Below are 24,183 nucleotides of genomic sequence, written 5' to 3' on the forward strand. Positions count from 1 at the left end.
TTTATGCAAGTAATTATTATTAAAAGTAATTCTATTTACCAAATGTCAGAAAAGTGAAAACATGTTTTCTTCTAAGTCAGACGTTTGGTTAATTTTCCGTAGCATTTGGTAGAACTGTTTTTTAAACCGTGTGACATGGGTCAATCATGTTTAGAACCTTTATACAAACTTCTCCCAGTATTGCTGAAATTTTGGCCCATTCTTCCTGACAGAACCAGTGTAACTGAGTCAGGATTGTAGGCCACCCAGCTCAGACCATAATTTTTTTAGGGGGTTGAGATCAGGCCTTTGTGATTGCCACTCCAAAATGTTGACTCTACTGTCCTTGAGCCACTTTGTAACTAATTTCATTTCTAACATCTAGATCTCCATTTAACCAGAGGTCCAATTTTGTAGAGAGACAGTCTTAAGCAGTACAGCCAATAAATATGACAAGAGGAACCCCTCATAAAGCCTATCATGACATTCCCTATTTATCCCTCTATTTCAGTATGACTCTTTTTGTCTTAAATCATACAAATATTCTTGGAAGCACTGTTCCCTCTCTTCTTCTAGTCTAAACTGGGTCATAAGCCAATTTTGATGTGTGGTGTTTTTATATATATATATATATATATATATATATAAAAGGCAATGAAATAAACCATATAGGGACAATATGTGTTGAATCTGAGCTTTAAATCTTAAATAAAAATTAACCTAATTACCCAGTTATAAAGCTGGATAATATAAAGCTCAAATTTTAAATTAATGAAGCCCATTTCCAAAACTCAGGAATAGCGTAGCATTTAGTGACTGGTGTCTCCTGTCAAGGTTTTTGACCAAAACTTTCTCACGCCGTCACTTGCGTCAGACTACAGGCGGTTGCAGATGTCTTTGTTGACAGACAAGTGTGTTCAGCGTGGCAGCCAATCCGTGAAAGACTTGCTCAAACATTGCTGTTGGGGGAACCAATCAGAAGACAGGAATGCCAATAGGGGCGGGATCGTCTCCGCTCTGCAGTGTGTGTGAGTCGACGCCATTTCGTGTCAAGGTGCTGCTGATCAGTAAGCGGATAATCCATCTCCCCAAGTAAAACAAGCTTTCACTTGTTCTCATTTTTAGTATTAAGGTCCTGGTGAGTATTTTTAACGAGAGATTTTTCGCACTTTTTTCATTTTTTTCTGAATTTTGAAGCGTCTTTGGGATTTTTTTTTATGTTATTTTTTTAATTGCAATTTTTCCTGGCTGGTTTTCCCGAGACTGTGTTGGCTGGCTGGCTGTTATGGCGTACATTTTGTGACGGCAGTAGAAACAGCTTATAAACTAGTTTTGTGTAGCATCCACCTCAGTATCTTTGCCTCTGTTTTTCTATTCCAAACCACCATTTTTCAGGCATGTTGTGTTCTCTTATCATGTATCTGACTGTTGGCTCGTTTTCATGGAGAGAAATGTGGAGGATTGTTCCAGGATGATCTGGACAGTTTTTTTTTTAAATGGCTTGCTCGATTTCTGGGAGGAAAGAAAACAGATGTTTTTGATGTTTCTTTTTCATCAGCCAACATAAAACCTGGTTTACATTTCTTGACATAGAGGGTTTTTTGCATTTTCTTTGTTGTGATTGCTGGCCTGGGGCTTTATGTTTCCTGCTGCAAATCTCTGAGGAATTCTGTCATTTTTCAGGCAAGATGATTATGGCATTTTTCAAGGACAACAATTGAACATTTTGCACAGTCAAACAAGATTTTTCTTTGCATGGGTGCCACACATTTTATTCCTTTTTGGTAATTTTGTTATAATTAATAAAGCACACAAGACAGGAGTTTTTCTGAGGTGTGCAGATGTTAAAGTGCCTCTGACATTTAATTTTTTTATGATATTACAATTATATTTACAGAAAGGAAACATTAAGATATTTCAAAAAGTATATTTATGCTGCTGAAATAAACTCTTGTTAAGATATATGGTCATTCATTTCACTTAAAAGGCAGTTTCAGACCACTCCCTTGCAATTTTGACGTCAGAGAGGGAACCCCCGGCACGTAAACTGACTGCTGCTACAATGGCTGGCAACACAGACAGCAGCAAAGAATGATGTTTCTGTAGATATATTTCAATGCTACCGCATTTATCACTGGCTTTTATTGAGCGATCTGCGTATGGTTCTCGGAGCTCCTCAGGGCTTCGCAGCGGACCAGACCAGAGCAGATACAGTGTAAATTCAGGGTTACAGTATATATATTTATATATATGCGGCCCTCAGTAAAACAACCGGAGTCGAAGCTGAGCAGAATGGAGCAGTATTAGAATCTTTAGAAAACATTTTTTTAAATATATAGTATAGTATATGTGCATATAATTTATCGTATTTTAATTATAATTTTGGATTATTATTAATAATAAAATGACAATAACTGCCAATATATAAATGTACTTTTGCAACAAGGAAGTATTCTTACCTGCTGAGCGTTGATCCGTTTAGCAACAGCAGGAACAACCTTTTCTGTGGAGATCTTTTCACATCAGACGCTCTGAGAATGTTGAAGCAGAGTCTATAGACTCTGCTTCAACATTCTCCTTCATCTGTAAGATATCCCGACCTCTGCAATAATTTCTCTAGTGACTTCAGAGGTTTCTTGTTCAAAGCAGTTTGCCGAAAAGTACTTTGTTCACAACTGGCAGTGATTGGCGGGACCAGCCCTCGTCAGTTTTCCAGCTCTGATCCTCTTCACCTCTGGAAAGTAGTGCAGACTAACGCCTGCTGTCGTAGTATTGCTGCCACCACCAGCAATGCACCATTTCACCATATTAGTGCTGTTTTTAACGCAACTTGGCTTCTACCTGAACCGTTTATCATTGACGTTCACACAACGAATGACTGGAGACCTCCCCTTTGACGTCATTTCCAGGCGACTTTGGACTTGCAAAATTTAACAAGGAAATATACCTATTTTATGTCACAATTGTCTAATCACGTCTTTAATCCTAATATAATGTTAATTGACAAATTTATATTAAGACGTTTTCTTTCAATTTCTGCATTTGTGGGAAAAGCCTGTCCTGAGGGATGACTATGTGTACTGAGCTCCAGCAGGGTCTAATTAGCTTTGTCCTTGGCTCATTATCATTTAGCCTCAGGATCAGTGTCTGTGGTCAAACTTGATTACAGAAAATGTAAAAAGACGAATACATTAACTGGTTCTTAGTTTAGCCATGTGATGATATTATCCATTTATATAAACATGTAATTTTGGTTGTTCCTTATAGTAAAATTGACCTTTTTTAAAGAGATTCATAGATAAATTTCAGCTTTAAAAACCAGTTGGGATGCACCGATATGAAAACTTGGGTCGATATCAGATATTAATACTGCTGTTGTGGCTGATAACCGATCATTGTCAGCCAGAGCCTATTTCCAGCAGTCAGTGGGGTACAGTACAGTGATAACATGCAGTTAAATCAAATTAGATTATTCAGATCAAAGTATTTTGATGGCCATTTATCTCCATAATCCATGAAAATATTCTATCTACAAGAAAACTCAGGAGATATAGTTTCTTTTCACTGATGCAGAATAGGTTGTTAATGTGTATGAAATGGAAGTAAGAAGGAATCAAATGGCTTTCATACATGATGAGGGAACGAATTGGCCAACTGACCCATTACCATTCAATGCAATTGGAATAAACATGTAGACGGTTTACTAAGAAAAGTTTAAACACATTTTGTTTGTTAAATGTCAAAAAAGAAAGACATCAACACTAGCAGGTGTTTGTCCAATGTCAAATGAATTGGTTTTAAACCTAGAATGTTATTTATTTTTTAAGCAATTTTATGACAAGTGGCCTTTCTTCACAGCTCTCAGGCAAAAATGGGCAGAGAGAAAAGGGGGTAAGACATGCAGCAAGGGTTCTGAGGTTGGACGGATGCTCTATTACTAATCACACGGGTTTTTTTTTTTGTCATGTTCAAGTTTTGAAGTTGTGGCCTGTTGATTCTTAACTCTGTATTTATTATGAACGTTCTACTTCATCCTTAGCAAGAACTAGTTCTTAACTCAATTCAGTCAGATTAAAAAATTTGATTCATCTTCATAGTTCACTACATAAATATTTGAAATTGGTTTGCAGCTCCAACATGATCTAGTTTTCCAGTCAAAACTTTGACTGAAAAGCATCGATTCGGAATACAATTGTAACTAGGGTCACTTTTTACCCCCTATTACCATCAAGTCATCGCAGACAGGATTTGCCGGGAGGGTTTTTTTTTCTCCCTTGAAGCCAGTGTTGTCCAAAGTGCGGCTCGGGGGCCATTTGTGGTCCTCTAACTGATCACAATAAATTAATTATTTTTCATTCATTGAATCATCTTCTGCATACATCTTAATTTTGTAGTAAATAGAATCACCAACATTACATTATAGCACATTTATTTGATTCTTTTACAATAAAGTCCAAATAAATTCAGGTCGCCTACATTCAATTTTGGCCATAAGGAGGTCAACCCACCAAACTGTTCCTCTATGATAAAACACAGATTTTGTTTAAGCACATTAGGTGACAAAATCTAGCATGTAAAATGAATACATCTCTGTTCTTCCAGTTACTTGCCTGCCATGGGTGCTTCTAGACAGGGTCCAAAAGGGTCCAGTGCCCCTGTGATGGCCCCTGTACTAAAGACACTGTGGCTCACTTAAAGTGTGCACTATATATGGCGCATTGGCAGCCTGTGCTACAGGGGGCGCCAAACCAACGGTGGGTAATTATTTTTAGTGCGATAGTTTTAATTTGAAGCATGTTGTCATCTGATGACAGGGAGCTAAAGATGTTGTAGGGATGAAAAAAATGCTTTTCAGAGTGGTTGAAAGACAGTAAGTAAGTAATGTCAGAGTATCAGGAGACTGGTTTTCAGGTTGGCTGAAACTACTACTTGTAAAATGACAACTATGTACTGATCCGTATTTACAATATAACAATCATGACAAGAAAAAAAAGGAACTTGTTTGTGGTTATGTAGTTGTTCAGACAGTTGTTTAACTAGATGGTGAATCAAACAACAGATAAATTATAGAACTTGGGAGTTTAAATGTCTTCACTGGGATATAACACTACAGTGCTGTTGTCATGTATCGGACAAGCCTGCTCAGATGCAGCGCCCAATCAGTAACTGATATCCAACCATTTAAAATTAAAATTTCATGTTTTTTTGCATGGTTTGACTGCAGTATTTTTTCATGTAATTCAGCTGTGAGAATGGAGAAAAAGACAAGAAGAAGAGAGAGAATCAGGACAGACTGGAAGGCAACAGGTTGGTTTAATAGGTGGAAGTGTAGGAACCATTGATTCCTTTTGAAATATTTATGTTGAAATCGTTCATTAGCAAGATGTGTAACTTATTTAAAGCTATTAAAAAATGCTTGTTTGACCACATGACTTAGCAGAGAAGAACACAGGCAAGGGGTGAGGTATTCCCACCATGCCTATGAAGGTTGTATCTGCCAAGAGATCATTTAATAAGCTGAAGCCTGGAAAAACGTTCCTTAATTCCAGTATGAGCAATGATCACTGGATCCAGTTACCAGTCATCTCCATTGAAAACAGTGTGGAACGGTCATTTGATTTGATGCCATTCATGCCATTTCACTATGTTCTGTGCGCTAGGTGTTGCTGTTACATGTTATTACCTTTTTGTTTTTGATTGATTTGATCACCTGCTGTAATATGTAACATAAAATAAAAGTCTTTAATTGAAGTTTTGTATATTCTAAGTCCATGAATAAATAAGATTTATACACATAAACATAAAGTCCGCCTTTGGGGGTGGGGTTAACGGGCCCCTGTAATGTATCCGCATATAGTCTTTTTTTTTTTTTCATTTTCTGAAATCTTCTAATTGTCTACAGTAGGAACGTGTGGTTATGTGACACAAGTCAGTAATATCTACCAGCAGGAGGTCGCTTGGATTCATTTTGGTTGGATCTAGTGTCAATATCATTCGTATTTTTGCAGAATATAATCGTACTCGTCGTCTTCCGCTTTATCCGGGACCGGGGCAGCAGACTCTTGATGTGGAGGAGCAGCGGCTCTACTCCGAGCCCCTCACGGATGGCCGAGCTCCTCACCCTATCTCTAAGGGAGTGCAAGCCACCCTAGAGAGGAAGCTCATTTCAGCCGCTTGTATCCAGGATCTCGTTCTTTCGGTCATGACCCAAAGTTCATGGCCATAGGTGAGGGTAGGAATGTAGACCGACCGGTAAATCGAGAGCTTCGCTTTTCGACTCAGCTCTCTCTTCACCACAACGGACCGGCACAGTGCCCCCATTACTGTGGCAGCCGCACCGATCCGTCTGTCGATCTCCCGCTCCATTCTTCCCTCACTCGTGAACAAGACCCCAAGATACTTAAACTCCTCCACTTGAGGCAGGAACTCCCCTCCAACCTGAAGAGGACAAGCCACCCTTTTCCAGTCGAGAATCATGGCCTCGGACTTGGAGGAGCTGATTTTCATCCCTGCAGCTTCCCATTCTGCTGCGAAACGCCCCAGTGCGTGCTGTAGGTCTTGGGTAGAGGAGGCCAGCAGGACCACGTCATCTGCAAAAAGAAGAGATGAAATCCTCTGGTCCCCAAACCAGACCCCCTCCGGCCCTTGGTTGCGCCTAGAAATCCTGTCCATAAAAGTTATGAACAGGACCGGAGACAAAGGGCAGTCCTGCCGGAGTCCAACATGCACCGGGAACAGGTCCGACTTAGTGCCGGCAATGCGAACCAAACTCCTGCTCCGCTTGTACAGAGACCGGATGGCCCCAAGTAAAGGGCCCCCGATTCCATACTCCTGGAGCTTCCCCCTCCTGAGGCGCCGGACAGTTTGCCAGAATCGCTTCGAGGCCAACCGGTAGTCCTTCTCCATGGCCTCACCGAACTCCTCCCAGGTCCGAGCAGACCTTACGGCTGCAGCTACGGGTGGCAGCATCGACAATAGATGCGGAGAACATGGTCCACTCGGACTCTATGTCTCCAACATCCCTCGGAATCTGGTCAAAGCTCTCCCGGAGGTGAGAGTTGAATACATCCCTGGCCAAGGGGTCCGCCAGATGTTCCCAGCAGACCCTCACTATGCGCTTGAGCCTGCTGGAGGATGAGGACGAGCCTGTCCAGCTTTCTCCTCCCCCAGCGGATCCAACTCACCACCAGGTGGTGATCAGTGGACAGCTCAGCCCCTCTCTTCACTTGAGTGTCCAAAACATGTGGCCGAAGGTCTGATGATACGACAACAAAGTTGATCATTGACCTCTTGCCTAGGGTGTCCTGGTGCCAAGTGCACTGATGGACACCCTTATGTTTGAACATGGTGTTCATTATGCACAAACCGTGACTAGCACAGAAGTCCAATAACAAAACACCACTCGGATTCAGATCGGGGAGGCCATTCCTCCGGATCATGCCTCTCCAGGTGTCACTGTCGTTTCCCACGTGGGCGTTGAAGTCCCCCAGCAGAATAATGGAGTCCCCGGGAGAGGCACTATCCAGCACCCCCGACAGGGATGCCAAGAAGGCCGGGTACTCCGCACTACCACTCGGCCCGTAGGCTGAAATGATAGTCAGAGACCTCTCCCCAACCCGAAGGCGCAGGGATGTGACCCTCTCATCCACTGGGGTAAACCCCAACACTAGACGGCTGAACTGGGGGGCGACAAGCAAACCCACCCCAGCCCGCCGCCTCTCCCCGTGGGCCACTCCAGAGTAGAAGAGAGTCCAGCCACTCTCGAGGAGATGGGTTCGAGTGCCCACGCTGTGCATGGAGGCGAGCCCGACTATTCCTAGTCGATATCTCTCGAACTCCTGCACAAGCTCAGGCTCCTTCCCCCCCTGCGAGCTGACATTCGACGTCCTTAGAGCCAGCCTAAGCATCCGTGGATCGGGCCGCCGAGGTCTCCACTTTTGTCCGCCACCCAATCCTCTTTGCACCGGTCCCTCACGGTTCCCCCTGCAGGTGGTGGGCCCACTGGGGGATGGTTTCGCGTCTCTTGTTCAAGCTTGGCCCGGTCGGGTCACGCGAGGAGCAACCCAGCCACCAGGCGCTTTCCGACGAGTCCCGACACCTGGCCTGGCTCCAGGGTGGGACCCCGGCTCCGCCGTACCGGGCGACGTCACGTGCCTCAATTTTGTAGTTGTCATGAGGGGTTCTTGAACCGCTCTTTGTCTGACCCGTCACCTAGAGCCTGTTTGCCCTGGGAGACCCTACCAGGGGCATTTAAGCCCCAGACAACATAGCCTCTAGGATCATTCGAGCACTCAAACCCCTCCAACACATTAAGGTGGCGGTTCAAGGAGGAGGCAGAATATAATATATATAGTTAAGTACCATGATTAAAAATAAACAATAATCTTTGCTATAATTTAGTTGCAGAATATAATATACAACTAAATTATAGCATAGATTATTGTTTATTTTTAATCATGGTACTTAACTACCAAGAGAGTTAAACTGATACTGATATGGGGTTACAAAATGGTTTGTTCACAGAATTAAGTTGGAACCAGATATCTAAGTAGGGTTACTAAATGTTGGCATTAAGTGGCGAACTGACCAGAAGCTCGCTTGTAGTTGGCGTCAAATCTGGCTCATAACACACATAAGCACTAAGTGACTTGCCCTTTTAATAACCATGGTTAGAAAGTATCAAGAATCACTCACTTTTTCAAAAGAAAAACCAGCCCTTGTTTTAATTTCTTCCATTCTCAAGATAATCTCCCTGATGGGGAACACATCTGTTCTCTTCAGGTTTTACTTCCTCATGCTGTAATAAAGACACATGCACAGATGATATAAGCTGTACAGATGGGACACCTCTGTCCTCCACTGCACGGCTGCTCCGACCATCGCTTTGTCCCGTCAAGAGCCCTGCAGCACCTTTTACAGTTGGAACACCAACACTTCTCCCATATCAGACACATACAGTTGGGGGAAAAATACAAGTAGCTGGCCAAAACTGAGGTTTAATATGTATGGCCAAATTTCAAATAATAGAATATTATAAGTCAGTTGATGAGGGGTGCTTCAATATGGGCCACAATGTTGATGCAGGGATAATGTAGATGAAAGGCAAATATAACGATGCCAAACTACAAAATGCCTCATGTAGATATAGTCCCACTATACCACATATTAGAGCCAAATGAGCATTCATTGGTCCGTCAGAGGGGACAGAACGTCTAGATTTTATGAGAGGCGGTTGTTTTATGTCAGCATCAGAGCACATTCCCAAACTTTCCTAGGTCTTAATGCATGGAAAGAAATTCTGGTGGACTCGCCGTCAGCTGATTCAGCCGGCAGCCTCCGTCAGTGCAACTTTAACATAGTAACAAAGCAGAGACATTGAGCAATTTCTTGAGAAATCTCAGTGTTTGACTATAGCTGTTAGCCTTCCACTGCTCTTGAAATGTATTCCCAGTATGACATCTGTCTATTACAGGTAAATCCTGATTGTAAGTTAACAGAACTTTGCTTTATAAAAACCCAAACTGTTCCTTTTACCATATAACTGAGCGATGACTCCCTGGATCAGCCCATACCAAGACTGAACTTAAAGTTTTTTGAAAATAAAATCCTAATGAGAGCAGACCTGTAAAAAATGCCACAGAACCTTGCCTGAACCCCAACACTCCTGTCAGAATTGGAAACACCATAGCTTCTGGTTCTGCTGTTGCTGTAGTCTCTCTGTCGGGTCGCTGGCTTACAAAGACATACCAGCCAAATCATGCAGTGGAGAGCACAGCATTAAGCTTTGGCCTGACAGCCTGCTGCAGATATGTAATCCCCCTGCTGCTGCCACTGCTGGGTTACACTGAAGCCCAGCTGGCTGCAGTGTTCACTTTTGGCAAGTGATGTCTGCCTCTGCAAGAGGGCAAGTGGTTTATACTTGAAATGTTTGTCTGCATAAAAAGGCAAGTTAGTCACACATGTTTGATCCACTCAAAAGGATTATAGACACCATAAAGTATAGGATAGCTCTGGATGTTATTCTTTACTCCCTCTTTCATAATTATAAGAGAGCACATCCCCTCCTGAGCATTATATAACTGCTGCAACACTGTGCCGACACTGAAACACTGCAGTCTGGAGCAGCAAAGAGAAGTCTCAGAACTATTTAATTGTACTTTTATTCAAACATACAACAGCACACTTCTTCTGCAGCACACTAACACTAAGTTGTAGATATTTGCAAAGTGGACGAAAAATGACACGTCTGAAAAATATGAAAAGTGTGGCGTTTATTTGTATTCAGCTCCCAGGAACATGTAATTGCAGCTGGTTTTGGTTGATGTGTCTATCAGCTTTGGACATATACAGACTGATGTATCTTCTTTGTAAAATAGCTGAAACTCATTAATTGAACATTAATTTGAAAGTCTTGCTAAGAGTTCTAGTTGGACCTATTGCTGTACTGGGTCATGCTAGCATAAAAATACACTTTGATCTAAACCAGTGTATTGTACTTCTGGTTGTATGATTGGGGTTGCCTTACTGTAAGGTGAACCCCATTTTTGCAGCCTCCAGCTGGTTTTCTGCCATGATTATCCTCTCTTTACCTTCATCCTTCTTCCCATCAGCTTTACCAGCCATCCTGTCCCCACTGCAGAAAAGCATTCTCCCCAGTAAGATGCTGCCAACACCATAGTTCACAGTGGGAATGTTGTATTTACGGTGATATGCAGCGTTAGTTTTTCTGTCCAACCTTAGGCTTTTCAGATATACTGAAAAGTTCAGTCTTGGTCTCCTCTGACAAGAGTACCTTCTACTACATTTGCTATGTCTCCTACATGACTTGTAGGGCAACCTTCTATCAGTGATGGCTTTATATTTGTTGTTCATTCATAAAGGTCAGACTTCAAGAGTAAACTAAAACTTTAGTCTTTAACAAACCTCTGGGGCCTTTCAAAAACACCTGTATTTATAATGAGATGAAATTACAAGATCACACAACTGACATTGCTGCACTGCAATGCAACAATATTAAACACCCCAGAATCCTGCACTGCATCACTATCACTGTCACATTACAAAACAAATATCACATGGTCAGCCTCCCCATCCCAAATCATATAAACAAATGGCAACATAAACCAATATGTTAAGAAATCACTAACTTGGCCACTACCGATATATTGTGCATCCCTAATCTTTATTAACATTGGGTAACTTCTTAAAATAGTTGGTTGCACTCATAGGGCTTCATAAAATTAGGTAAACGCAAAATTTATATTTTGATGTTGCATATTAAGATGATGGTATTGCTTGCAATCAATCCACATTTTTCCCGGACTCTTTCCTGCTTATCGGTCATCGAAATGTCTGATGATGCTAAAGCTAGTCTATTGGATAAAAATCTCAATAAAATACGTTGGAGATTGTGGTTGTAATCTGACAAATGTGACAAAACCTAAAGCAATATTATAACTTTTGCACTGTAAAATGTCAACTATCTGGTGTGTGGTGGTAATTTAGAGTTTATCATACTATTTCTTCCTTTTACAAGCGCTATTAGTTGTTTTCAAAATCTGAACAAAATATTTTCAGTACAAATTTGTAACTTTGCATCACATGAAATACTTATGGCTAATATAATAAGCTATTAGGCTTGTAAATTCAAATGAATTTGTTCTTTTACCTACAGGTGTCATTCCTCTTTCCCTTTTACCTGGGTTTATCCAAAGATATAAGAAGGTATAGTTAATATTTCCCTTCAGTCACTGACTCCTTTTCTTACAGGTCCTCAAGACCCTCTTCTCTCCAACAGACAGAAAGACAGGCAGGCTGCCCTCCACCGAGCCAATAAAGACATAATGGAGTGAGTGTTGGCTGCTTTGTGACCCCACACCACTAATCCTTCTGCTGTCCTCTGTTATTGTTTCCCTGCTTTTATTTTGGTAGAGCTTCGAATACACAGTTTGGAAGTGAGAACATAGCCCAGTGTGGTAGCCATTGTTTTTGCAGCAAACACTTTTAGAATAATTGTGACTTTTTTTTAACATCATGATCAACTTTTAAACTGGTATTTTCACATATTTAATGTTTAACTGGAGCTGTTAGCTAAACAAATTTATTTAGGTCACCACAAGAGGGAGCTCATGTGCCCTTAGTGGTTCAAATACTGCAAATATTAAATAAATTACCAATTTGAATTATTTTTACGTAATCACTTTCTGTGTTTTCGTTGACAAGACGTTTTTATAGCTATACCTTTTCGACATACCCAGTGAGGTTCTCTACATACGTTCTTCTACCTCACATTGTTTAAGCTTTATGTTGTGTTCATAAAACAACTCTATTAAACTAGAGAACAAGCAAACAGATTTAAAGTTGCCCCAGCTCATCTTTTTGTTTCTACAATTATCTACGTTTTATCTGCTTCTCCCAGCTGGTCCTCGTCCTCCAGCTCCATGGCGAGTAGCAATGTGACCAACAAGACTGATCCCCACTCCCTGAACTCCAGAGTTTTCATCGGCAACCTCAACACCTTGCTCGTCACCAAGGCTGACGTGGAGGCCATTTTCTCCAAGTACGGCAAGATCGTTGGCTGCTCCATCCACAAGGGTTACGCCTTTGTCCAGTTCTCCAACGAGAGGAATGCCAGGGCCGCCGTGGCTGGAGAGGATGGCCGGATGATTGTTGGGCAGGTTTTAGGTGAGGCTGATTGCGTATCTAGAACCTTTACCTAACTTGGGCTCTTAGACTAAAATATAGGATGTTAAAGGACTGTAACACAGTTTTTTAAGGAATCTTGTCTGCATTTGATCATATGTTGCTATATTCCAAATAGACTGCTGAAACATGAACTGGATTTTTCCCACGACAAAACAAGATTCATAAAACCAGATTAGACTTTCTTGAAACCTGAATTCCATATCTGAAAACCCCAAAATCCAGATTCTTAATTTTGCCAAGGGCAGCATTCATGAAACAACCACTTATGGATGAGGGGAACTGCTGTTAACAGAACATATTAATTTTAAGTCATGAGTATTTTGTCTTTTAATTTATTTATTGAAGGGGAGGGGGACCAAAGAGAAGAATATTCTTGTTATAATTTTGCCTAAGGTGAAATGCTGTCTCTGTCTGGTGTTAGAGCCTGCCATTAATGACATTATAACACTTTGTACATTTCTAAATGGAAAATATACTATTATTTTACAAAAAATGGTAGTGCCTACACTAACATTCGTAATTCTAATGGTTCATTTTGTGATAAGCTGTGCTTTCACTAAAAGTCTGCAAAAGAAAAGAGCCCAGAAAATCATATGGATACATCCAAGAATATAAGTCTTTTTTGTTTTACCACAGTGGTGGATAGGTAAGGTCTAACAACTTCAGAACATCTAGAACAAGACTAATATTAAGCAGGATCTTCTAGTGACAGAATAGTTTTCTTCAGAAGAAGATCCAAACCGCTTTTTTGGGTTTGGTGCAAACAGCCGATTCACTCTGCTGCCCCCTAGTGCTTAAAGTTAAGCATTAAAGTGAAGCTGCTTAATGGCTTTTTTTCATGCAGATTAAAAGAGAGTTGAGTAATTGCAAGTTAGTGTGATTAAATTCCCATTTGTCTTTAAAAAACATACAGTTTTTCTTCTAAACCTGCGTGTTTTTCTTCCCTCAGACATCAATCTAGCAGGTGAGCCGAAGCCTCGCCGATCGAAGACACTGAAGCGATCAGCAGCAGACATGTACAGGTCTGTGCCCCTGCTGCTCAATTTCCCAGTAACAATAGAGCTGCTGTGCTGAAGAAGCATTCTTTTTTTTTTTTTTTTTTTTTTTTAACTATGCCCGGTCCGGCAGAGTATCGCTCAGAATTGTTGTCTGAGTGCCAAGAAATTGCCCAACAGATTTACTTTCACAAGCAGAGCATCACAGCTAATGCTTTAAAGCTCTGCTTGATATTTATAAAAGAAACTTTATTATAAACGTCTTTGGGAATATTTCAATTGTTACGGACACGGAGACTGAAATGAAAAGGAAAAAAGAAGCTCAAAAAAGAGAGAGATGGGGGAAAAAGGGGAGAAAAGGAGGAAAGAGTGGAGGAGAGAAAGAAGGATGAAGAGAATACAAGATTACACCCTGCTTGCTTATACACCTGCAGCTGTTTTTTGTTTTTTTTAACAAAATAGTACATGGTAATTATGAATGTAAAATGTACTTAGTGAGAGGTGCAGCCCAATATAGAACATCTGTGTATCTGTCAACACCTGAAGCTTAACACCTGTGAGTATGAGTGTGGATGCGCTTTTGTATACAAGGTTTCTCCACAAAAATATGCAATAGCGAGTGTGAGGACCCACAGACCTGTCCCATGGTCCCTGGACGGACACTGAGGAGATCGGAGCCACAGACATCTAAAGACCCCGAAAGCACAGGAACCCCAGGAGAACCACCACCGGGACTACCACAACCCCCCCCAGAGAAGAGCAGTGGAGAGTCCCAGGGGAACCACCCAGCAGCGACAGTGCAGAAGCCCCAGGGAGCCGCAGCGACAAGCCCACAGGCCCCGCTGGCAGCCGTCCACACCCGAGCAGATCCAGCCATGGACCCAGAGGTCCAAGATCCCGGTACACACCACCCCCCAAGCAGAGGCCCGACAGAGCCCAGGGGGCCAGACCCCGGCAAGCAGCCACCGGGAGTGAGCCAGCACACACCAAAGCACCCGGCCGCGGACACCGAGAACCACAAGTACACCAGCGGGCAGAGACTCCATCCACCGGCAGGCGGTGTGGCGGGGAGGAAGCTGATCCAGGAGAGGGAGCAGTCCAAGACCCAACCTGTCGCAAGAAAAAAAAAAAAACAGGCACACACAGTCACAATCACCCACCAAGAGGTTCCCGGCCAGCGGCAGGCACCCAGGGCCAGTGACGCCCCCCTCAGCAACAAAAAACACTACATCACTGCTACTGCAACGACCGCCCAGGGAGAAACACTATCCAGCTCAGCTCCACCATCGCCGCCCAGCTGATCCAAACGCCAGTGACCCCACGCCCTAGAAGTGGACTCAACCCCTCCACCCCACAGGCCGCAGCTGAAGAAGCATTCTAACATGTCAAAGTAATACGTTGATGATATAGTAATAAGTAGATGAAGTATAATCTATCTGCAGTAGAGCAAAGTTATGTGCCTTACAAAATTCATTATACAGTTAAGGTTTGTTTCAGATTTTGTCACATTACAACCAGAAACTTCAATGATTTATTAGGTTTTGATGCCAGAGGCCAACACAAAGTTGTGCAAAATTGTAAAATGGAAGGCAAATTGTACTGTACTGGATTTTCCAAATACTTTATGAAACCACCTTTCTCTGCAGTAAAAGCTGTAAGTATTTTGAGGTGTGTTTCTAGACTAAACTCAAAATAAAACTGGAGATAGAATTAGACAGAGAAGCTTTTGCCTTTTGTTCTTTGTAGAATAATCAATGTAACATCAGATTAGAGTAAGAGCATCTGTGAACTTGAATTTTCAAGTCTTGCCACATTAGATTTTGCTCTGGACTTTGACTGGGCCATTCTAATGCACAAGTTTGTTTGATCTTAACTGTAAGTAAGCTCCATCCATCTTATTATCTAAAGAATAGCATGATCCTGCCATTACCATGTTTCACTTTGGGGGCAAGGTGTTCTGGTTTCTTGGCACACTTAGAGTTTTGCATGTTGGCCAAAAAGTTACATTTTTTCTGTCTGACCTCAACATTTCTTTCACCTGTTTGCCATGTTTCCTACACGGCAAGTTTCAAATGGGACCTCTTAAAGCATTCTTTCAATACTGACTTGGTTGAAATCTGATATTTTTTTAAAACACAAGCAAATGTTGTAGGTGTAAGGAAAATGAACTCTGTTGAAAAGCACTATATGTGTGTTTTGTGCTTCTCTAACATCTCTGCTGTTTCGCTGCCCCACAGTTCATCCTTTGATTTGGATTATGATTTTCAAAGAGATTACTATGACAGGTAACATGTCTATTCTTATTACTGAGGATTAAATGTTCACATTTATCTCTTGTCATCAGCCTTTTACTGTCCAAATGTAATACTTCACATTTCTTCCTTTTTTCATCTTAACCCTAAACTAAATGAACTACTGTTTAATTCTTAGAATGAAGATGTTGAAACCAATTGCGGTGATGGTATTTAATATTTTCATCACACTTCCATGACTTTCAGAATGTACCCCTACCAGTCCCGGTTGCCCCCTCCTCCCCCACCCACTCTTTCACGTGCCGCGGTCTCCTCGAAGCATCCCAAGGTCAGTCTGAACAGCGGGGGAAGCCGAAGGAGCAAGACCACCTTCTCGTCGACCTCTTCCAAAAGCATCCAGAGGGTCTCCTGGACAAGTAGGTGTTTGCTGAAAGTGACACACAAAGCGGTCCACAAGTGTTCAAGTGCAGTCAAAATTTCTACCTCTGTTTGCTACTAAAGCAACATACAAGTGTGACTTTCAAGTGGAGGGTAGGTTAAAGGTGACATGTTTCAAATGTCAAAGCAAATGGAAAGTGGTGCCTCTAATCAAAATGCATGTAATTTTCTGACCATCAACAAGAGTGAGCATGTCTATAAAAGTAGGTTTGGCAATTTGGGAGTCTGGATCACACTGGTGTCTGCTAACACAATGCCAAAGTGGTAAGACATCAGAAATGACCTCAGAGAAGTAGTTGTTCCTGTCCATCAGTCTGATAAAGTTTCCAAACTATTTAAAGGGGAGTGGTGGCCTAGTGGTTAGAACAGGAGGTTTGTGTTCCAGAGGGGACACAAGGGGCCATGTTTGTATCCCACAGATTACCACTCTGGGTCCCTGAGCAAGACCCTTAGCCCCAGAATGCTCCCCGGGCGCCGCACAATGGCAGCCCACTGCTCCCTGTAAGGGATGGGTTAAATGCAGAGGACAAATTTTGTTGTAATGTACATGTGCAATGACCAATAAAGATTATTATTATTATTATAAAGTCCTTTATTATACAGTAAGAAAAATAATTTACGAGTAGAAAAGACTGTCCATAATTGACATTCCCATGTTTGGAAGAAATTAAACATACCCCATTATCATAAACACATCAAAATAGCTCTCAAGCATGGTGGTGGATGGTTGATAATTTGGGCTTGTTTTGCAACTACAGAACCAGGTGCCCCTCACTAATTTCTCTGTACACCGAAGGGTTTTAGAGTCTAATGTGAAACGAATGACCCTAATGACCAAATCAACAGGAAAATGATCCAAACACAGCAGCAAATCTACATCTTAATACTGATCCAAGGCCCACACCTAAACCTGGGTGAAATGCTATAGTGGGACCTTAACTATAGATGTACAGACAACGTTTGTTATCCTCAATGAAGTAAAGTAATGCAAACAAGAGTGGGACAACATTCCTCCACATAGATGTGAGAGACCGATTGAGTCATACAGAAAAAAGCAGAGTTTGTAGGGTGCACTTGGGTTTTTTACCTCACAGCCATTTCATTTTGTGTTCACCATTGTGTTTTAAACAACAACATGGAATCTCCTTTGTATTTCTGCAATCTGTAGTTAGATTTAAACCATATCAGAGATGGCCGCAGGTGTATTTTCTTTTTTCTGTGCAAAAGTCATTCTGCTTTCTTCTTGCATCCTGTGTATTGAGCCTGATAGAGGAGCCTTTGAGGATTTTACAAAGCTTGTTTGACCTTTTCCTACATTTGAGTGCCAACCATATTGATGATTTGATTGGAAACCTGAAATAATGGTGGACATTTCCTTCTGTTCTCTCAAAAATGTCCCGAGCCAAAATAAAACCTTGATCTCATCTCAGATGCCAAACCACACGTTCTATCATTTGCCTGAGGGGTTTTGCAAAGGACAATCATTTTGAGTGGCATTGCATACTTTAATGCATATCCACACACAGGAGTCCACTAACATATCAACTACTGTTTGTCCCACAGTGAGGACAGATGATTTGCAGACCATCAAGACAGAGCTGAAGCAGATCAAACACAAGGTGGACTACCTGCTGGACAGCTTAGAGCACATGGAGAAGGACCACAGTAAGAAGTTGGGTACGCCTGCAGATTCAAAAGTGACAGAAGAACTAAATTCATCAATCTTTTCCAGAAATGTCCCCAACATTGTATCATTATTAGAAATATAAGAAAAAAAATAGGTTGTCCCATGATGTATTCACTGTTAAGTTACATTTCTGGGCACTTGTAGTCTGTTTTAAGGCATTATTGTTTTGGGTTTGTTTTACTGTACTGCAGTCAGCTGTAGGAGTGGGTTAATACTCACTATGATGTGACAGTTCGGTATGTTTTACTTCTAAACAAAGATTTGCTGAACGCTTTACAACAATTTTATGATCATTATGTCAAAAGACGTGACTGATTAGTTGTATCTGCTGGAGCTATGCTGAGCCTTAACCAATTTTTGCCTGGAAAGACGTTGTTTCAAAAATCTTTGTCCCCTCATTAGTTGATTTACTGGTAGTAGAAGAGAAAAAACCTTAGGTTGTCAGAAACTGCTATGGGCTCCTTGGATGTTCTTCAGTTCTGGTGTTCCTTAAAGTCCCTGAACACATTGAATAGGTCTCATACATGTAGTGCCTTTCAAAAGTATGAACTTTTCCATGTTTTGCAACATTATAACCATGAACATTCATGTATGTATGTTTAGTGTGATTGTCCTGCTAGAAGATGAACCTCCTCCCTAGTCTCTAGTCATTTGCAGCCTTTTCAGGTTTTCTTTCAAGACTGCCTTGTGTTGAGCTCTGTCCATCTTCCCATCAGCTCTGACCAGCTTTCCTGTCCATCCAAAGAACATCAAATACACAACATGATGCTAACTCCACCACTATTTAGCAAGCAGGGTTTGGTGACAAACATGGCTTTCTTCATCCATAAAGGTCAGATTTGGGGAGTGTACAATTGAATGTTGCCTTGCCAGCAGTATCCTTGAATCTCTGTAGCTCCTTCAGAGTTACCATGAGCCTCTTGGCTAATTCTATGATTAATGATTTCCCTACCCAGCCTGCCCATTTATGGAGGCCATATTTATATAGATTTGCAGATGTGCTTTTACCATTTTCCGTTGATGTATTGAGAAAAGGTCTGTGAGATTTTCCAAGTGTGGACATTGTTTTCTTGGTTTTCATGTTGCTGTTTGTTCACTGATGTTCTCCAACAAAACTCCAAGGCCTTCACCAAACATCTGACGGGCATAAACCAGCTCATAAATATTTCAAATGCATAAACTGAATCCAAGTTTTGGTCTCTTTAATTCATTTCTATTTTTTTCAGCTTGGATCCCTTTGTCTCTCTTTTTCTCACAGTGATGAAAAGTTCCAAGCCAGAGCCTGGTGAGGTGTCTCCACTCTCCTTGTCTACCTCCAGCAAGAAGGAGAGCAGCCTGAAGAGAACCAGAGAGAGCCAGCAGCTGAATGACTCAGAAGAGGATGGAGACCTGCTGGAGGATGAGGACGAGGTGAACTGAAGCAGAAGTGACTCTTTCATGCAACTTTTTGTAGGATTTCCAACCCAGTTCTCTACAGTCTACAGGTCATATGGATGTGCTCCACTCATGCTCTCCTTTTTTTGCTTCCCTTTACAGGTGAAAAGCAGAGGGCGAGATGGAGATGAGGGTGAGCAGGCGGAAGTTGAGGATGACGGCGATAGCACCAATGGAGATGAGTCCTGAATGGGTCACAGGCACACAGAGAAAACACAAAAGCTTGTGCAAAACAAGTTGTCTATTTAGAGTCTCTCCACACCACAGTTATGTGCTCATTTCTGCTGAACAGACTAAAATGTTTACACAGTGTTGTAGAGATCACTCCCCACAGGTACACAAATAAGTAAGGTTGGTGTTTTTATTCCCTTTTTTAAATTAAACATTTGGCTCTTAATGGCCCCTTGCTGCTAGTAGAGCGTAGTGTCAGATTTCTTACATTTGGAGAAAATTTAAATTGGGCAGATGATTAATGTAAATGATTTCATGTTTGAGAACTGAGCTGCGTTTGTTTTGCAGGAACTCTCAGATGAGTTCTTGGTCACTGTGTTCTTGTTTCATGTTGGAAAACAACATCTAACAGCGTTATGCTGTGCTGTGCACTAAGGACTAGATTTAGATTTACTGTTTTACTGTACAATAAAGAGAGTTGTTTACTCATTTACTCAGAAGTGTAAGTTCAGGAAGTTATTTTTGTTTTACCTAAAACACTAAATTCTGACATTGAAGTTATAAAATGGGATGTTTCTGGCACAATTTGTTCGTTTTTTTTTTTTTTGCATGTGTTGTTCTTTGTTTGTTCATTGTTTAAATATTGATTTTGATTGGGTTGACTTGAACAAAATCAGTGACCTTAGTTTAATGTGAGCTTTGATATAAAACTGTGGCTTCCCTTTTCCTACATCGTTCAAAAAATACTGCTAATCTTGCTGCAATGCCGCATCCCAACCAGCAGGTGGCTGCGTGCGCCAACGACAAGACAACAATGACCTGTTTGTGTTCTGCTCCTTAGACAATCTTCCCTTATATCTGTTTCTAAAATAAAAACATGATCCTGCACAAAGGCCCCTTCCTCTCTATACTATTCTGTCAACGATAACTGACCTCGATGCGGCCAGCTCTGTTGGCTTCCATGTTCACATGTATGTTTCTTCCTTGACTTCACATGCCAATAAATAATAATAAGAATAATAATTTGAACAAATGCATGCATTTGTTTTCTTTGTGTTTTACTGTTATTTTACTAAATGTTTAATTTATTTGAGAAGCATGGTTGCGTAACAGTTTGTGAGGGTAGGGATGTCCTGATCTTAACACAGGAATCAAGTCGGGGTCCAATCAAATCATTTTTAAAGGATCACTGTAGAAGTCCCTGACTAAACTCAACTTCCATTTCATGTTGTTAGTCTTCCACCTGTCCAGCCAGATTTAGCGAAACCAATGTTTAACACTTACAGCCTATTTTTGAATGCACAGTTTGCACATGAAAGGTTCCCAGCATAAGCAGTATTGGCTGCTACCTTTCTACTTGTGTCAGGCGACCTATTCTGCTGAATGCTCAGGTTTTCCCAGAAAGCTGTAGGATAAAGGTGTGTGGATAGAACAGCTGAAACACTAGTCATCAAAGTTTATGACATTAAAAAAATGCTTAGTTTATGAAGTACGAGAACGTTTCCATAAGTTTTGTCTGCCTGTGACTAATTGGAGATTGAATGAAATGTGCTAAGAGCCAAATTTCCAATAAATCATATCAGAGGTGAGACATGCCGACACTATGTTAACACTTCTGCAAACTTAGTAGCATGAAAACATCCTCAGCAGAAGCAAAATATGAGTGAATAAAAGATGGTGTGTTTTCAGGACATCATAGCAATTTTCTGAACCGAGCTAACCCTCTGTTGACGCAACATATCGATACTGTCAGTGGAATTTCAGGTGGGATACAAATTTCTGTCCAGAAAGAAGGATACGACGGTGCCATTAAAGCTGGCAGGCCGTGTAATACTGCTTAAAAGTAGTCGCATTTCACTGCACTGCAAATCTACAGAGGTAGCCTATCTAGAATATACATGGCACAGCTTTTTATTTACTGTAATGAAGAATGGGAGTAGGATCTAGTATCAACAAATCCTAAATTACTCGCATCCGCATCAAGGACAAACAAATTCACTTGTATTAACATACAACCCTCTCCATAATTATTGGCACCAAAGCTAAAACTGTAAAATGTCATAAAAATCATATTTTAGCAACACAATCTCACTTAAAAATGTGAGCTCTCTTTTTTATCTCCCTTACCATCCTCTTCAGCATCTTGTTTGTCACAGTTTCAGTTTGTATAAAGATTTTTATTATTACATAGATCTGGACTAAGTTTTGACATCTAGCTATTTCCTGACTTTTCTCTCTTGTCTTTTCCTTTTTTTAAAGTGAATGGGCCTCTGTTTCAAGCCAACAGGAAGTTCGGTATTACTAATTCAAGGCTCCACATTGATCAACTTTCAGTAGTAAAATGTATTTTTATTTATTTTTATCTAGTTGTAGTTATTTTACAGCAACTGTTAGTGGCCCATTTAGTTTTTTAAAACCACATGGCATTACTTTTGCCCCACAGAATAAATGCATTCAAATAAAAGGTCGGATTTTATAAAATAGCCTTTTCATAAAATTTCACAGCAAGTTCGTCACACAGTGCCTCTATACACATGAAAAGACGGACATTTTACAGTAGAAACTGGTAAATATCTTCCCCAGACCTGCCTGTTTTTACATAACCCTGAAGATAATTTTGGTAGCAGCACTTCCTGAGTTGTAAACAAGAAGAATAATGTTGCACAGGACCGGTTTGTACGCTGTGGACCACAGCTTGACTTCATATACAGTGGTTTGTAAAAGTATTCATACCCCTTGAACTTTTCCACATGTCTCCTTACAACCACAAACATAAATAGATTTTATTTTGTGTGAAAGACCAACACAAAGTGTTATACAATTGTGAAGCGGAAATAAAATTATACATGATTTCTTTTTTTTTTACAAATAAAAAACTGAAAAAGACATTGTGCAAAAGTATTCAGCCCCCCTGAATCAATACTTTGTGCAACCACCTTTTCCTATATTTACAGTTATAAGTCTTTTAAGGTATGTATCTACCAGCTTTGCACATCTAGAGACTGAAATTTTTGCCCGTTCAGATTAGATGAAGAGCGTTTGTGAATGGCAGTTTTCAGATCTTACCACTGATTCTCGATTGGGTTTAGATCTGGACTTTGACTGGGCCATTCTAACACATGAATATGTTTTATTTTAAACCGTTCCATTGTAGCCCTTGTTTTATGTTTAGGGTCGTTGTCCTGCTGGAAGGTTAATCTCTGCCCCAATCTCAAGTCTTTTGCAGACTCCAACAGGTTTTCTTCCATGATTGCCCTTTATTTGGCTCCATCTATCTGCCCTGTCCCTGCTGAAGAGAAGTAGCCCCAGAGCATGATGCTGCCACCACTACAGGTCCTTCTCAAAATATTAGCATATTGTGATAAAGTTCATTATTTTCCATAATGTCATGATGAAAATTTAACATTCATATATTTTAGATTCATTGCACACTAACTGAAATATTTCAGGTCTTTTATTGTCTTAATATGGATGATTTTGGCATACAGCTCATGAAAACCCAAAATTCCTATCTCACAAAATTAGCATATCATTAAAAGGGTCTCTAAACGAGCTATGAACCTAATCATCTGAATCAACAAGTTAACTCTAAACACCTGCAAAAGATTCCTGAGGCCTTTAAAACTCCCAGCCTGGTTCATCACTCAAAACCCCAATCATGGGTAAGACTGCCGACCTGACTGCTGTCCAGAAGGCCACTATTGACACCCTCAAGCAAGAGGGTAAGACACAGAAAGATATTTCTGAACGAATAGGATGTTCCCAGAGTGCTGTATCAAGGCACCTCAGTGGGAAGTCTGTGGGAAGGAAAAAGTGTGGCAGAAAACGCTGCACAACGAGAAGAGGTGACCGGACCCTGAGGAAGATTGTGGAGAAGGGCCGATTCCAGACCTTGGGGGACCTGCGGAAGCAGTGGACTGAGTCTGGAGTAGAAACATCTAGAGCCACCGTGCACAGGCGTGTGCAGGAAATGGGCTACAGGTGCCGCATTCCCCAGGTCAAGCCACTTTTGAACCAGAAACAGCGGCAGAAGCGCCTGACCTGGGCTACAGAGAAGCAGCACTGGACTGTTGCTCAGTGGTCCAAAGTACTTTTTTCGGATGAAAGCAAATTCTGCATGTCATTCGGAAATCAAGGTGCCAGAGTCTGGAGGAAGACTGGGGAGAAGGAAATGCCAAAATGCCAGAAGTCCAGTGTCAAGTACCCACAGTCAGTGATGGTCTGGGGTGCCGTGTCAGCTGCTGGTGTTGGTCCCCTGTGTTTTATCAAGGGCAGGGTCAATGCAGCTAGCTATCAGGAGATTTTGGAGCACTTCATGCTTCCATCTGCTGAAAAGCTTTATGGAGATGAAGATTTCATTTTTCAGCACGACCTGGCACCTGCTCACAGTGCCAAAACCACTGGTAAATGGTTTACTGACCATGGTATCACTGTGCTCAATTGGCCTGCCAACTCTCCTGACCTGAACCCCATAGAGAATCTGTGGGATATTGTGAAGAGAACGTTGAGAGACTCAAGACCC

At 41.3% G+C, this 24,183-nt stretch overlaps 1 protein-coding gene across 4 annotated transcripts; it reads left to right on the plus strand.

Moving 5' to 3' along the window:
- The first annotated feature begins 981 nt into the window (after nucleotides 1-981).
- Nucleotides 982-20,684, plus strand: LOC124881127 (heterogeneous nuclear ribonucleoprotein C). Of its 4 annotated transcripts, XM_047386636.1 has the most exons (10): nucleotides 1,008-1,117; nucleotides 11,654-11,703; nucleotides 11,777-11,827; nucleotides 12,398-12,663; nucleotides 13,634-13,706; nucleotides 15,917-15,964; nucleotides 16,178-16,347; nucleotides 17,933-18,046; nucleotides 19,315-19,466; nucleotides 19,593-20,684. In XM_047386636.1, the coding sequence occupies exons 3-10, from the start codon at nucleotides 11,823-11,825 to the stop codon at nucleotides 19,677-19,679; spliced, it is 915 nt and encodes a 304-aa protein (XP_047242592.1). In that variant the 5' UTR covers nucleotides 1,008-1,117; nucleotides 11,654-11,703; nucleotides 11,777-11,822; the 3' UTR covers nucleotides 19,680-20,684. The 4 variants fall into 4 exon arrangements, with proteins under 4 accessions (XP_047242591.1, XP_047242594.1, XP_047242595.1 ...); XM_047386635.1 differs by lacking the exon at nucleotides 11,654-11,703 and having other exon boundaries at nucleotides 982-1,117; nucleotides 11,749-11,827; XM_047386638.1 differs by lacking the exon at nucleotides 11,654-11,703 and having other exon boundaries at nucleotides 982-1,117; nucleotides 11,749-11,827; nucleotides 17,933-18,034.
- Nucleotides 20,685-24,183: the final 3,499 nt, after the last annotated feature.

This window comes from Girardinichthys multiradiatus, chromosome 14, assembly GCF_021462225.1.
Source record: "Girardinichthys multiradiatus isolate DD_20200921_A chromosome 14, DD_fGirMul_XY1, whole genome shotgun sequence".
Lineage (NCBI taxonomy): Eukaryota > Metazoa > Chordata > Actinopteri > Cyprinodontiformes > Goodeidae > Girardinichthys > Girardinichthys multiradiatus.